Source organism: Stegostoma tigrinum, chromosome 12 (genome assembly GCF_030684315.1).
Source record: "Stegostoma tigrinum isolate sSteTig4 chromosome 12, sSteTig4.hap1, whole genome shotgun sequence".
NCBI classification, from domain to species: Eukaryota; Metazoa; Chordata; class Chondrichthyes; order Orectolobiformes; family Stegostomatidae; genus Stegostoma; species Stegostoma tigrinum.
The window spans coordinates 74,272,842-74,288,266 of record NC_081365.1 but is presented as its reverse complement, the minus strand read 5'-3'; the positions used below and the strand labels follow the sequence as shown (position 1 = coordinate 74,288,266).

At 51.8% G+C, this 15,425-nt stretch overlaps 1 protein-coding gene across 1 annotated transcript in view; it reads right to left on the bottom strand.

The window, feature by feature from the left end:
• LOC125457217 (glutamate-rich protein 6-like) overlaps positions 1-11,514 on the bottom strand; it is a 42,613-nt gene extending 31,099 nt beyond the window's left edge. Inside the window, exons 1-4 of the mRNA XM_048541132.2 lie at positions 11,461-11,514; positions 9,719-9,778; positions 6,314-6,427; positions 5,293-5,444 (exon numbers count right to left, since the gene is read on the bottom strand). Of these exons, the coding sequence (XP_048397089.1) occupies positions 5,293-5,444; positions 6,314-6,409 (248 nt within the window). The 5' untranslated portion in view covers positions 6,410-6,427; positions 9,719-9,778; positions 11,461-11,514. The remainder of the gene's footprint in view (positions 1-5,292; positions 5,445-6,313; positions 6,428-9,718; positions 9,779-11,460) is intronic.
• Between the last annotated feature and the right edge of the window lie 3,911 nt (positions 11,515-15,425).

The following is a 15,425-nucleotide window of genomic DNA, read 5'->3' as shown; positions in this document are numbered from 1 at the left end:
CCCACACCCATACCCCCACAACCCCACACCCTCACACCCCCATACCCACACCCCCACACGCCCCACCACTCACACCCCCATACCCCTCACACCCACCCCTCAGACCCACACCCACAACCCCATACCCCCACCACACCCCCCACCCCACACCCATACCCCCACAACCCCACACCCTCACACCCCCATACCCCTCACACCCCCCATCCCACATCCACACCCCCACACGCTCCACCCCTCACACCCCGATACCCCTCACACCCACAACCCCATACCCCTCACACCCAACCCTCAGACCCCCACACACGCCACCCCTCACACCCCATACCCCTCACACCCACCCCTCCGACCCACACCCACAACCCCATACACCCACCACAACCCCACACCACACCCATACCCCCACAACCCCACACCCTCACATCCCCATACCCCTCACACCCCCCATCCCACATCCACACCCCCACACGCTCCACCCCTCACACCCCGATACCCCTCACCACCCACAACCCCATACCCCTCACACCCACCCATCACACCCACACCCCCACACGCCCCACCCCTCACACCCCCATACCCCTCACACACACACACCCCCATACACCCACACCACCATAACCCCATACCACTCACACACACCCCCATTCCCCTCAGACCCCACCCCCACACCCCTCACCCCCACCCCTCACCACCCACCCCCCCATACCCCTCACACCCACCTCTCACACCCACACCCCTCAGACCCACCCTTCACACCCCCACAACCCCATACACCTCACACCCACCCCTCAGACCCACACCCACACCCCCATAACCCCATACCCCTCACACACACCCCCATTCCCCTCACACCCACATGCCCATACCCACATACCCCACACCCCTCACACCCACCCCTCACACCCACACCCCCATACCCCTCACACCCACCCCTCAGACCCACACCCACAACCCCATAACACCATACCCCTCACACACACACTCCTCACACACACTCCCATTCCCCTCACACCCACACCCCCATACCCCCACACACCTCACACCCACCCCTCACCACCCACACCTCACACCCACCTCTCACACCCACAACCCCATACCCCTCACACCCACCCCTCAGACCCACACCCACACCCCCATACCCCTCACACCCACCCCTCAGACCCACACCCACACCCCCATAACTCCATACCCCTCTCATACACACTCCTCACACACACACCCATTCCCCTCACACCCACACCCCTATACCCCCACACACCTCACACCCACCCCTCACACCCACACCCCGATACCCCTCACACCCACCCCTCTCACCCAACCCCCCATACCCCTCACACCCACCCTTCACACCCCCACACCCCTCACACCCACCCCTCAGACCCACACCCACAACCCCATACCCCTCACACCCACCCCTCAGTTCCACACCCACACCCCCATACCACTCACACCCACACCTTCACACCCCACACACCTACAACACCCACCCGTCACACCCATCCCTCAGACCCACACCCCCATACCCCTCACATCCACACCCCATACCCCGCACACCCACCCTCACACCCCTCCCCCCGACACACCCACAACCCCCACCCCTCACAGCCATCGTTCAGACCTACACCCCCGACCCCTCACACCTAACCCTCACATACCCCTCCCCCGCCACCCCCACCCCAACCCCAACCCTCACCACCCACCCCTCACACCCACACCCCCATACCCCTCACACCCACCCTTCACACCCCCACAACCCCATACCCCTCACACCCACCCCACAGACCCACACCCACACCCCCATAACCCCATACCCCTCACACACACCCCTCACACACACCCCCCATACCCCTCACACCCACCCTTCACACTCCCACAACCCCATACCCATCACACACACCCCTCACACACACCCCCCATACCCCTCACACCCACCCTTCACACCCCCACAACCCCATACCCCTCAGACCCACACCCACACCCCCATACCCGTCACACCCACCCCTCAGACCCACACCCACAACCCCCACACCCACACCTTCACACACCCACAACCCCATACCCCTCAGACCCACCCTTCACACCCCCACAACCCCATAGCCCTCACACCCACCCCTCAGACCCACATCCACACCCCCATTTCTCCGTAACCCCATACTCCTCACACACACCCCCATTCCCCTCACACCCACACCCACACCCCCATACCCCTCACACCCACCCCTCACACCCACACCCCCACACCCCTCACACCCACCCTTCACGCCCCCACAACCCCATACCCCTCACACCCACCCCTCAGACCCACATCCACATACCCCTCACACCCACCCCTCACACCCAACCCCCATACCCCTCACACCCACCCTTCACAACCCCATACCCTCACACCCACCTCTCACACCCACACCCCCATACCCCTCACACCCACCCCTCAGACCCACACGCACACCCCCATACCCCTCACAGCCACACCTTAGTCCCACACCCACACCCCCATATCCCTCATACCCACACCTTCACACCCCCACACACCTACAACACCCACCCCTCACACCCATCCCTCAGACCCACATCCGCATACCCCTCACATCCACATCCCCATACCCCTCACATCCACATCCCCATACCCCGCACACCCAACCTCACACCCCTCCCCCCTACACACCCACAACCCCCATCCCTCACACCCATCCTTCAGACCTACACCCCCTACCCCTCACACCTAACCCTCACATACCCCTGCCCCCCACCCCAACCCCAACCCTCATCACCCACCCCTCACACCCACACCCCCATACCCCACACTCCCACACCCCCATACCCCTCACGCTCACCCTTCACACCCCCACAACCCCATACCCTTCACACCCACCCCTCAGACCCACACCCACACCCCCATACCCCCATAACCCCATACCCCTCACACACACCCCTCACACACACCCCCCATACCCCTCACACCCACCCTTCACAACCCCATACCCCTCACACCCACCCCTCAGACCCACACCCACACCCCCATACCCATCACACCCACCCCTCAGACCCACACCCACACCCCCCACACCCACACCTTCACACCCCCACAACCCCATACCCCTCAGACCCACCCTTCACACCCCCACAACCCCATAGCCCTCACACCCACCCCTCAGACTCACATCCACACCCCCATTTCTCCGTAACCCCATACTCCTCACACACACCCCCATTCCCCTCACACCCACACCCCCATACCCCTCACACCCACCCCTCACACCCACACCCCCACACCCCTCACACCCACCCTTCACGCCCCCACAACCCCATACCCCTCACACCCACCCCTCAGACCCACACCCACACCCCTCACACCCACCCCTCAGACCCACACCCACAACCCCATAACTCCATACCCCTCACACACACACTCCTCACACACACACCCATTCCCCTCACACCCACACCCCTATACCCCCACACACCTCACACCGACCCCTCACACCCACCTCTCATACCCACACCCCGATACCCCTCACACCCACCCCTCTCACCCACCCCCCTTACCCCTCACACCCACCCCTCAGACCCACACCCACAACCCCATACCCCTCACACCCACCCCTCTCACCCACCCCCCTTACCCCTCACACCCACCCCTCAGACCCACACCCACAACCCCATACCCCTCACACCCACCCCTCAGACCCACACCCACAATCCCATACCCCTCACACCCACCCCTCAGACCCACACCCACACCCCCATACCCCTCACACCCACCCCTCAGACCCACACCCACACCCCCATACCCCTCACACCCACCCCTCACACCCAACCCCCATACCCCTCACACCCACCCTTCACACCCCCACAACCCCATACCCCTCACACCCACCCCTCAGACCCACACCCACACCCCCATACCCCTCACACCCACCCCTCACACCCAACCCCCATACCCCTCACACCCACCCTTCACACCCCCACACCCCCATTCCCCTCACACCCACCCCTCAGTCCCACACCCACACCTTCACACGCCACACACCTACAACACCCACCCCTCACATCCACATCCCCATACCCCGCACACCCACCCACAACCCCCATCCCTCACACCCATCCTTCAGACCTACACCCCCTACCCCTCACACCTAACCCTCACATACCCCTCCCCCCCACCCCAACCCCAACCCTCACCACCCACCCCTCTCACCCACACCCCCATACCCCTCACAACCACACCCCCATACCCCTCACGCCCACCCTTCACACCCCCACAACCCCATACCCCTCACACCCACCCCTCAGACCCACACCCCCATACCCCTCACACACACACCCCTCACACACACCCCCCCATACACCTCACACCCACCCTTCACACCCCCACACCCCTCACACCCACCCCTCAGACCCACACCCACACCCCCATACACCTCACACCCACCCCTCAGACCCACACCCACACCCCCATACCCCTCACACCCACACCTTCACACTCCACACACCTACAACACCCACCCCTCACACCCATCCTACAGACCCACATCCCCATACCCCTCACACCCATCCCTCAGACCCACATCCCCATATCCCTCACATCCACATCCCCATACCACTCACATCCACACCCCATACCCCGCACACCCACCCTCACACCCCTCCCCCCCCACACACCCACAACCCCCATCCCTCACACCCATCCTTCAGACCTACACCCCCTACCCCTCACCCCTAACCCTCACATACCCCTGCCCCCCAACCCAACCCCAACCCTCACCCCCCACCCCTCACACCCACACCCCCATACCCCTCACACCCACACCCCCATACCCCTCACACCCACCCCTCAGACCCACACCCCCACCCCCATACCCCTCACACCCACACCTTCACATCCCACACACCTACAACACCACCCCTCACACCCATCCCTCAGACCCACATCCCCATACCCCTCACATCCACATCCCCATACCCCTCACATCCACATCCCCATACCCCTCACACCCACCCTCACACCCCTCCCTCCCACACACCCACAACCCCCATCCCTCACACCCATCCTTCAGACCTACACCCCCCCTACCCCTCACACCTAACCCTCACATACCCCTCCCCCCCACCCCAACCCCAACCCTCACCCCCACGCCCCTCCCCACCCCTCACACCCACCTCCACTCCACCCAAACCCCCACCCTCACATCTACCCCCTCCCCACCCCTCGCACTCACCCCTCACAACCACCTCCCTCCCCACCCCTAACACCCACCTCCCTCCCCACCCCTGACATGTACCGTGGATCCTCACCTCTGTGATAGCTTCTCTCGGGCTTTACTGAGCTCTTCATCTGTCACGTGAAACGTAGTCTTCCCTGAATCGATATCCACGTAATCTGAATTATCTGCTCTGCCTTTCAGAATTTGCTGATACACCATCCAGGAAATGTTGCAGCAAAAAAGCTGTGAGGGCAAAAGGATGAGGAAAGTGTTTTTGTTTGCACAGCTCAGAGCACTGCCATGCTGAAAGAATACAGACTTCAGAGAAAGCGAGGAATAAAACAGGAAGCAAAATCCCCTAGTATTTACAATTTCATGTTTTAAGATAGTCATTCGGCTGTTTCTTTTATTTTTTGCTTCTCGAATCATACAGTCATACAGCACAGAAACAGACCCTTCAGCCCAACCAGTCCATGCCGACTATAATCCCAGACTAAACTAGTCCCACCCGCCTGTTCTTGGCTCATTTCCCTCCAAACTCATGGACATACCCAAGTGTCTTCTATATTGTAACTGGACCTGCATCCACCACTTCCTCTGGAAGTTCATTCCACACACAAACCGTTCTGTGTAAAAAAAAATTAACCATCACGTCTTTTCTAAATCTTTCTCCTCTCACCTTAAAAGTGTGGCCCTTCGTCTTGAAATCCACTAACCTAGCGAAAAGTCCCTTGCTATTCACCTTAGCTATACCCCTTTTCGTCATCCTCTATAAGGTCACCACGCAGCCTCCGACACTCCAGTGAAAAATGTCCCAGACTCTCCTTATAACTCAAAAACCCTCCAGTCCAGTAAATCTGTGCTGAACCCTCTCCAGCTTAATACTGTCTTTCCTATAACAGGCTGATCAGGACTGGACACAGTATTCCAGAAGAGGCCTCACCAATCTCCTGTACAACCTCAGCACGACGTCCCAACTCGTATAAAGGTCTGTTTTTAACCCTGCCTGTTAAATACTAAGATGGTGCTGGAGAATGGCAATTTTGCACACTTTTCACAGTACTCCTGTATTCCGTGAGAAAATAAACTATAGATCTAAATCTAACATTTACCTCGTCTGGCGCTTTGGAGTCCAACATGTTTTGGGAAGGATAGGGAAGGCTGATCTGATTACAAAATTCACAAAAAACAATATCTGCAGTGTTCATCGTAAGTTGTTCAGATTGCTGAGAAAAGAGAAACAAAGGAAACCAGTGAGTCTTGAACAGTTGAAAAGCTCCAAAGTGCTTCGCAGGGGATGCAAAGAGTAAAAACCGAAATGGCTGGAGAAACTCAGCAAATCTGGCTGCATCTGCGAAGAGAAAGCAGAGTTAAGGTTTCGGGGTCCAGGTACCCTTCCTCAGAACAATAAGGCTATGGGCCCCAAAGCAAGATTAAACCCATGTGTTTCAAAGTAGAGGGAAGACTGTTCTAAAGTGTGTGGGGTTGAGAAGGCTGAACGCTTTTGGAATTTTAAAGGTGGAATGGAGGTATTGGCTGGGAACTGAGAAGCTGGGGGGCCAGGATCGATCGAGTACAAAGCATTTACAGGGACATAGAGCGGAGGCAGATCACAGTAACAAGGAACACACTGGATTTGTAGACTTGAATAAGGAACTTAGATTGGTTTGACAGTCAGATGTCAATGATGGTAAGCATGCATGCATACAAACAAGCTAATCTCTTTAATATTCACCTTTAAACATTAAGCATTTAAATGAAAATGTACATAAAATTGAAACTTCTTCAGGTTTATAATGATGGCTAGTGATATTATCACTGGACTGTTAACCCAGAAACCCAGGTAACGCCCTGGGATGCAGGCTTGAACCCCGTCATGGCAGATGGTGGAATTTGAATTGAATAAAAATCTGGAATTGAGAATCTAACGATGACCATGAAGACATTGTTGATCGTTGGAAAAACCCATCTGGTTCTCTACTGTCCTTTAGGGAAGGAAATTGGCCTACCCGGTCTGGCCTACACGTGACTCCAGACCCACAGCAATGAGGTTGACTCTTAGAGATGGGTAATAAATGCTAGCCTAGCCAGTGATGCCCACATCCCATTAATGATTTTAAAAAAAACTCTTTCAGAGATTAGTCTAATCCTTCAGAGGTACTCATGCAAGATGGAGAACGAAAAAGGAATAGCAGAATTATGCAATGCATTTCTGAAACTAGAAACACAAAATCAAGGTAATAAAACTGGAACTTGATTCATTCAGTAATGAGCTATGACATGAATTCAAATGGACAGAATCACAGAGTGTGTCCCCAGCATTGGCGAAAGATCCCAGAAACACAGCTATCAAAAGCATAACATTATCTCTCAAAGCACCCTGTTCCTGGAACAATTTCGGAGTCATGAAGGTAAAATAGCGCCGTTCATTTCAGGGAGTTGTCCAATGGGTCTTCACTTTTTACCAAATGAGCTGAAAAGAATCTCTTTCGAAGCAGGTGGAGGGAGAAACCCAGAGCTGGGGGAAGGCGATGAAGGAAAAGACATTGAAAAGAAATTCTGAATTCTTGTCAGACTCAAATCTAGTCATCTTTTCACAATTCAGCCAGTGCGCAAACATTCAAACTCAAAGAAGGTAGCCAGATTGTAGCGGCAACAGAAGATTGCCTTTGGAATCTCCCATGTCGGGTCATTTTAACATCACCTAATATAAAATGTAGGTACTGTGCAACATTAGTCAGGGACAGAGTGGACTGGTGGCCTAGGCCTAAGGAGGTTAAGAGGAATTTTCCAGTTTTCTCTCCTAATTTTCCCAGGTTTTTTTATTGTTATTCCAGCTGTGGGTCTGTTTGATATTGGTGAGGAACAGCCATCTAGTCATACAGCATGGATACAGATGCTTCAGTCCAACCAGTCCATATTGAACATAATTCCAAACTGAACCAGTCTCATCTGCCTGCACCTGGCCCATGTTCCACCAAACCTTTCCTATTCATGAACTTATCGTAATGTCTTTTAAATGTTGTAACTGTCCCCAAATCTACCACTTCCTCTGGAAATTCATTCCACACACGAATCACTCACTGTTCATAAAAAATTGCCCCCCCTCACGTCTTTTTAAAAAATCTATCTCCTCTCACCTTAAAAATATGTCCCCCTAGTCTTGAAATCCCTCACCCGAGGGAATCCCTCACCTTATCTATATGCCTCATGATTTTATAAACCTCCAAAGCTCCAGTGAAAAATGTCCCAGCCTATCCAGCCTCTCCCTATAGCTCAAACCCACCATACCCGGCAACATCCTGGTAAATCTCTTCCAAACCTCTCCAGCTTAATAATAGCCTTCCTATAACAGGACGACCAGAACTGGACTCAGAGGAGGAGGAGGTGTCTGTATTGTTGAGTACAAACAGAATGCAAGCTGGATGGCTCATATAATAGCAGAAAGGTTGCAGGAGGCCATTCAGCCCATTGTACCTCCTGCCCGAGCAACTCACTTAGCCCCGTTCTCCAGTCCTTGCTCTGTAGTGCTGACGTTTATTTTTTTTCAGCTCAGGTAATGGCCCAATTCTCTTTTGAAGGCCACAATTGATCGAGTCTTGACCACCCTTCCAGGCAATGCACTCTAGATCCTGCTGTGTAAAAAAATCATCTCACTTGCTTGCTTCACAAATCACCTTCACCAAAGTGAACAGTTTCTCAGTATCTACACTGTCTGGGCACTTTGATCAAATCTCCTCTCAATGTGGTTTTTCCCGAGGACCAGTTCTCCAATCTCTCCATGCATTTCCAGAAACACTCTCAGGGATTTTTTTTGCATTCTGCTGAACACGTTCCTAAAGTATGATGCTCAGGAACTAGGTGCAATACTCCAGTTCAGGCTGAGCTACTGTTTTTGACAAGTTTATCAGAATGTTTCTGCTGTACGGCTTGTTTTTAAAAGGTCAGGAACTTCTTATGCCTTTTTAAGCGTTTTCTTAACTCGTCTCCACGTTTATGATTTGTGTATGGATACCTCTAGGTATCCTAATTTCCTGAAACTCTTTAGAACTTTCTGTCAACTTCTTTCAGTCCTCCTCTCGAAATGAATCACAATATACATCTCTGCACTAACAAGGGCCATATAAAAGTAAACTAAACTGTGGGCATCACTTGAAGGTTGACTGAGGAGATGAGGGGGTGAGGGTTAGGGAGCGTAAGAATGATGCCAATGTCCCAGAGAACATCTCTGACGGTCCCAGCAAGTCCATCTCCGACACCACCCCGGGCCTACCAAGGGAGGGAGTAGATTTACCCCCACACCTTCCCCACCGTCTGTCAAGGGGGCAAAAACATGACCGAGGGGGATGATCTCTCCAGGAATATCTCTCAAAAAAGAAATTAAACTACCTGGAACCCAGTCAGAAAAGTAAAACACCAAGTCCAGAAAGAACCAAGTTAAAACAGATCAGAAGGAGTGAAGACACCTGAGACATAAAGAAAAAGTAAACTTCCAACGAATAAAAAAATCTGCTTACATCCAAGGCTTCAGTCACATGATCTTCCACCTCAGGCCTCTGACTCGGTGTCTGGTTTTCCTAGAGTGCACCGTTCAACAAAGGGATAGAGAAAGCAAGAATAAAGCGTATTATTCATGTATGTTTACATCATTCTCGTCATCTCTTGATTTTTGGTTTAAAATCCCTGCACGGACATTCTTTATCGTTTGCGTTTTGTCATTCACCAGAGACAGAGAGCATTAGTCTCAACGGTCAGACGCTCAATAACCAGGATCTCTACCCTCAAGCACCCCGAAACTCTCAAACCGAAGCAATCAGGAATTTGCCCACAGTTTCAAACACTTAGCAAGGGAAACCATCTTTTACATCTGGTAAACTCTCCAGCAGGGAGAATATCCAGTGGCGATTCTCTGCACGTCCCCTTGTGATGGTATCTATGGGGGCTTAGGGGTCTTCTCTCTGGAACTGGGCCTGCTGATAATGACGCAACAATGCTAAACACTGCCCACCTCACTCACTTGAGGTTTTCTCATTTGACTGTGGACCTTCAGTTCCCTTGGAAAGCAAGATCTGAGAAGGATCTGAGGATCACAAGGTTGATTTGAAGTCGAGAGGGTTGGCTTCTGGAGGAGATATTGAGTAGATTGGGACTTTACTCATTGGAATTTAGAAGAATGAGGGGGCGATCTTATGGAAACATCTGAACTTATGTTCTGACTGGCAGCTGAAACTAGAACTAGGGGACGTAGCCTGAAAATAAGGGGGAGCAGATTTAGGACTGAGTGAGGATGAACTTCTTCGCTCAAAGGTTGAGAGTCGGTGGATTCACGGCCCAGTTGGGCCTTTGAGGTTACCTTGTTGAATTCTTTTAAGGCAAAGATAGATGGACTTTTGAACAGGAAAGGAATTGTGTTGTGGTAAGCTGGTGCCTAAGTGGAGCTGAGTCCATGTGAAGATCAGCCGTGATCTTATTTAAATGGGAGAGCAGGCTTGATGGTCCAGATGGCCCACTCTTGCTCCTGGTTCTTATGTTCTTATGCGATGCTAGTGATCACCTCACACCTCCTATCAGAATGGCTATCTGAGCAAGGCTGGGAGGACAGTTCTCAGCTCTGCACCTTTTCCGATTATAGGCTCTAATGCCAGTCTCCATTGGTGCTGGTGCTAGCAGGAGATGACAGGAACAGGCCGTTCCAAGCGGCACTGCCGCCCTGGAGACATGACTGTGACCTGAGTTCAAGGTTACCCGAACAACCAGGGTTCCTGTCCGTTTGAGAAGGAGTGCCCTTCATCTGCTTTCAACTCAAATGGAAAAGGGAAATGAACCCAAATTGATCCCCAATTGATAAACCCAGAAACCTAACAACTAAAGGGGGAGAGAAGGAGACAGAGGGTTGTTACTAGATTAGATTCTCTACAGTGTAGAAGCAGGCCCTTCGGCTGAACAAGTCAACACCGCCCCTTGGAGCATCCCAGCCAGACCCATGCCCCTATAGCCCACACATCCCTGAACACTACGGGCAATTTAGCATGGCCAATCCACCTAGCCTGCACATCTTTGGACTGTGGGAGGAAACCCACATTCACAAGGGGAGAATGTGCAAACTCCGCACAGTGAGAAAGAAATCCAGGATTCCTGACAGGAAAGCAATTGCGTAATTGTACTTGGCAAGCTCCCAGAAAGTACCCAGACACTGGGCCCCAGTCTGAATCTGGCGGAAACATTGGGTTATTGAAGTGTAAGTGTCATGGTTCTATACCTTGGGAGTAACGTCCACATCCTCAGATATGCTAAAAATCTCTGGTGATTCCTCCTCCTCCTCCTCCACCTCCTCCTCCTCCTCCTCCACCTCCTCCTCCTCCTCCACCTCCTCCTCCTCCTCCTCCTCCTCCACCTCCTCCTCCTTCTCCTCCTCCACCTCTTCCAGAGGTCCTGTCACAAGTTCTATAAGAGGAGAAATGGATTGTCAGTGGGTGCCCCTAGGCTGCCGGAAACAACATGGCAAGGCCCATTCAGCTTTTAGCACCGAGACCAACAGGATCAACGGTTCCATTTGGGACATTTCAACCCATGGATCTGGCAACCCATTCAAACATGGAGAGAACGTGATGAGTAGCCCCAAGAATGATGGTGGCCGGAAGATCTAGAAGGATGGATCATTGGGATTAAATGAAGAAGGGTGAAAGAAGCCTCACCTGTTACTCTCTTGTTCTTGCTTTCCAATTTTCGAGGAGGGAGGGGTTTCAGGAGCGTCGCAAAGGAAGGAAGTGAGCTGGAGAGTCACGGAGTGGATGCTCCAGAGCTGGAAGGTCTAAAGGCACAGCCGTCCACGGTGTAGCAAATAAAAATGATCAAGCAAACAAGGCCAGAGTTCGAGCAACAGTGCAGCTACCTCAGAGGATTGTGAGCGCATGGAGGTGGGGGATGAGATGGGGGCGGAGAGCTGAAAACACGGAGGGGTTGTAACCAAGGATGAGGAGTTTAAAATCATGGCTCCGGAATGGGAATGTAGAACCGTAGGCACAGGAGTGGCAGGGGAATGGGACTTGCTGTGAATTTAGACACAGGCAGGTGAGTTTTTGCTGACCTGAAATTTACAAAGGGTAGAACGGGGGGGGAGTGTGTTGGGAAACTCAGATCTGGAGGTAAGAAGGCACAAATGAGAATTTGAGCTGAGGCAGCAGCAAGCTCCGGTGAAGGACTCAATAGGCAGCCTTAGTGCCGGCCCTTATACCATGTCAGAAGCTCATCTTCTGGTCAAACACGACACCAACATTACAAACAGGATATCTCAGAGTGCTGCTGGAGAGAGGGAAGGAGTTAGTAGTGGCTCAACGGAGTTGGACCAGGGACTGAAATCAATAGACTTCCCCATATTTAGATGGAGGAAATTTGTGCTCATCTGGCACTGGATGTTAAAAAAGCAGCCCGATGATTTAGAGAAAGAGGAAGAATCAAGGGAGGTGGTGGGGAGGTAGAGTATGGTTGCTGTTTGTATCTAACATTGACCCTGTGCCTTCAAATGATGAGGCTGAAGAGGAACATTTCAATGAGGGAAGGGGAATGAGAGGCAAGGGGGGACGATGCAGGGACAGAAGTCAGAGCAAGTGGTATTCTGGCTACAAATGGGAAAGGAAAAAGGGCTAAAGACAGGTTGAGGATGCTGAGGTGGGAGGCTTCGTCTTTATCGCCATCCACACAAGACGTCATTTGTGACTTTAATAAAAGCTCTTTCAATGAAGTGGCTGTGGTGGAAACACAGCTGGAGGGATTCAAGCATGGAGCTCTGGAAAAAATGGCAATAGTGGACTAAAGCACGCTCGAGGACTTAGAGGAAGGTTGGAGATGGGATGGGGTCCCGTCAAGACTGTTGGTTCAGGCATCGGTTTCCTTTGAGCAGTGGGCAAAGGTGGTAGATTGAAAGGGGAGAGGGACAACAGACAGAGAGAGAGAGAGAGAGAGAGAGAGAACTATTTACACAATGGAAGGCTAAGGTGGGGGGGGTGGGGGGAGTTCGATGGTCAGCACTTCAATGCAAAAAAGATCAAGGGGGAAAGAGGTGGGTCTCGTCTACGCAAGACAGGACAAACTTTTGAGAAATTAGGAAAAGGATGCAAGTTCGGGGTTAGGACAGTGGTAGTGATGGGGAGCATATGCAAAGTGAGGCGGGGGGGTGCGGAATAGAGGGTAAAGGCCGGAGAACTTCGTAAACACTCCCTTGCGACATTCCAATGAAAATGTGACACCTTTTGTCCGTTCCTCTGCTCCCAAGGACATAAAACAACACCAGAATTAAGGTTAACTCAAACCCCTGAGCAAATTAAAATCCATTGAAAGGTCAAGCCTAGGAAACAGGCGGCATCAAAATGCAGCACAGGCTGACTCACCTATCTCCGAATGGCCTGGGGTGTTCCATGAAATCCAGATTGTCTGAGTGTTGGCTGTTGTCACTTCCTTTTGCTGTGATTCCTCATTTTCCTGGCTCTGAAGAGAAGGTAAATAATTGCTGGAGAATCCTGCCTCACTGGATAGTTCAGCTCTCCTGTTTGTAACGATCATCACATCATTAAAATCAGAATGACAACCTCAACAATTGTCTCTCCCAAGGCGAGTCCAACTGGTGGACAGGCCATTGCTACCTTTCCATTAAACAATGAACAACCTAGTTCCATAAAAGAGGTGAGGGGTGATATAAAGCTGAAGGAAAAAGGCCGACACAAATGGGCAAGAAATCAGAAATGTCCAAGGAGATATAGGATGGAACTTACACCCCTCACTGCCCCTCCCCTGTTCCGTTCTGTGAATGGTCTTCCATACCACACCCCGTTGCTGTCGTCATTTCTAACTTTGCATGTTTTTATAGCTCACGTCGAAGATAGTCACTGTCTCTCTCTCCCCTTACCTGCAACGCTGGGCTTCAGCTGCTGCTGCTGTGATATGGAGATTCTTATTGGCCCCCTCCAAGAGTTTACCCTCCCTCCTGAACCAGATGGTGGGCATGTCTTCTTGCCACCAGTAAGCTGGTTGAGAAGAAGTCACATGGGTTGAGAATTGCCAACAATGCCAGGTCAGAACCTGCACTTCATTTGTGTCAGGATCCTGAACCTAGACACCAAACTCTGGTCAGAAAGAGCAGCAAAGGTTTACGGGTACGAGAGTAAGAACTGAAAGATAAATTGATAAGAGGGTTATAAAAGACACAGTAAGTTTTCCATGGATACAGAGGGAAAGATGATCACTCAGGATGACGTGGGCCCCTTGATTACAGATTAATATTTTAATTGATGATGAAGAAATCGATGAAGTCTTAATAAATGATTCCTTTGTAACAGTCTTGGCAATTGAGAATTCGAACAAAGAAACTATTGAAAGAGAATATTGAAACTGATGATTGATCTGAATCAGATGATCCTAGACAGCGACAAGGGAGGAAATTGAAAATCAGAGAAATTTTAATTGTGATTTTTTTTTTCCAAAGCTGTTCTGATTCAGGAGCTGTCCCTGGGGTTGGAAAACTGCCGAGATCATGCATTATTTTGATGAGAGGTAAACCAGGAAATGGGATACCTAAGGTTTTAGAATAGATCTGTAGCTCGGGTTGTGGGTGTGGAGGTTGGTGGGCTCACTGAGCTGGTTTGCTGTTCCACAGACGTTTCGTTACCGTGCTGGGTAACATCCTCAGTGCAGCCTCTGATGAAGCGTCGGTGTGTTTTCCCGCCTGGTTTTTAAACTCTGGGGTCTGTTGCGATGGATTGCCTCACTTCCGGTTTCCTCCATAGTGGAACGTATACGGGGTCGAGTTCAGGTGTGTTTATTAATAGCCTGCTTCGTGGAGTGCCATGCTTCCAGGAATTCTCGTGCCTGTCTCTGCCGAGCCTGTCCCAGGGTCTTGGTGTTGTCCCAGTCACAGTGGTGGTTCTCCTTGTCCATGTGGATTGAGATGAGTGAGTATTGGTCATGTCTTTTTGTAGCCAATTGGTGTTCATGTTCTCTTGTTGTTAGCTTCCCTCCTGTTTGTCCGATGTAGTGTTTCTCACAGTCTCTGCAGGGGATCCTGTAGATGACATTGGTCCTGTCCATGGCGGGGAGTGGGTCTTTAGTTTGGGTGAGCAGTTGTCGTAGGGCTGATGTGGGCTTGTGTGCCACTCTGATGTCCAGCGGTCATAGGAGTCTTGTGCTGAGTTCTGACATGTTCCTGATGTAGGGTAGTGTGATGAGTGTGTT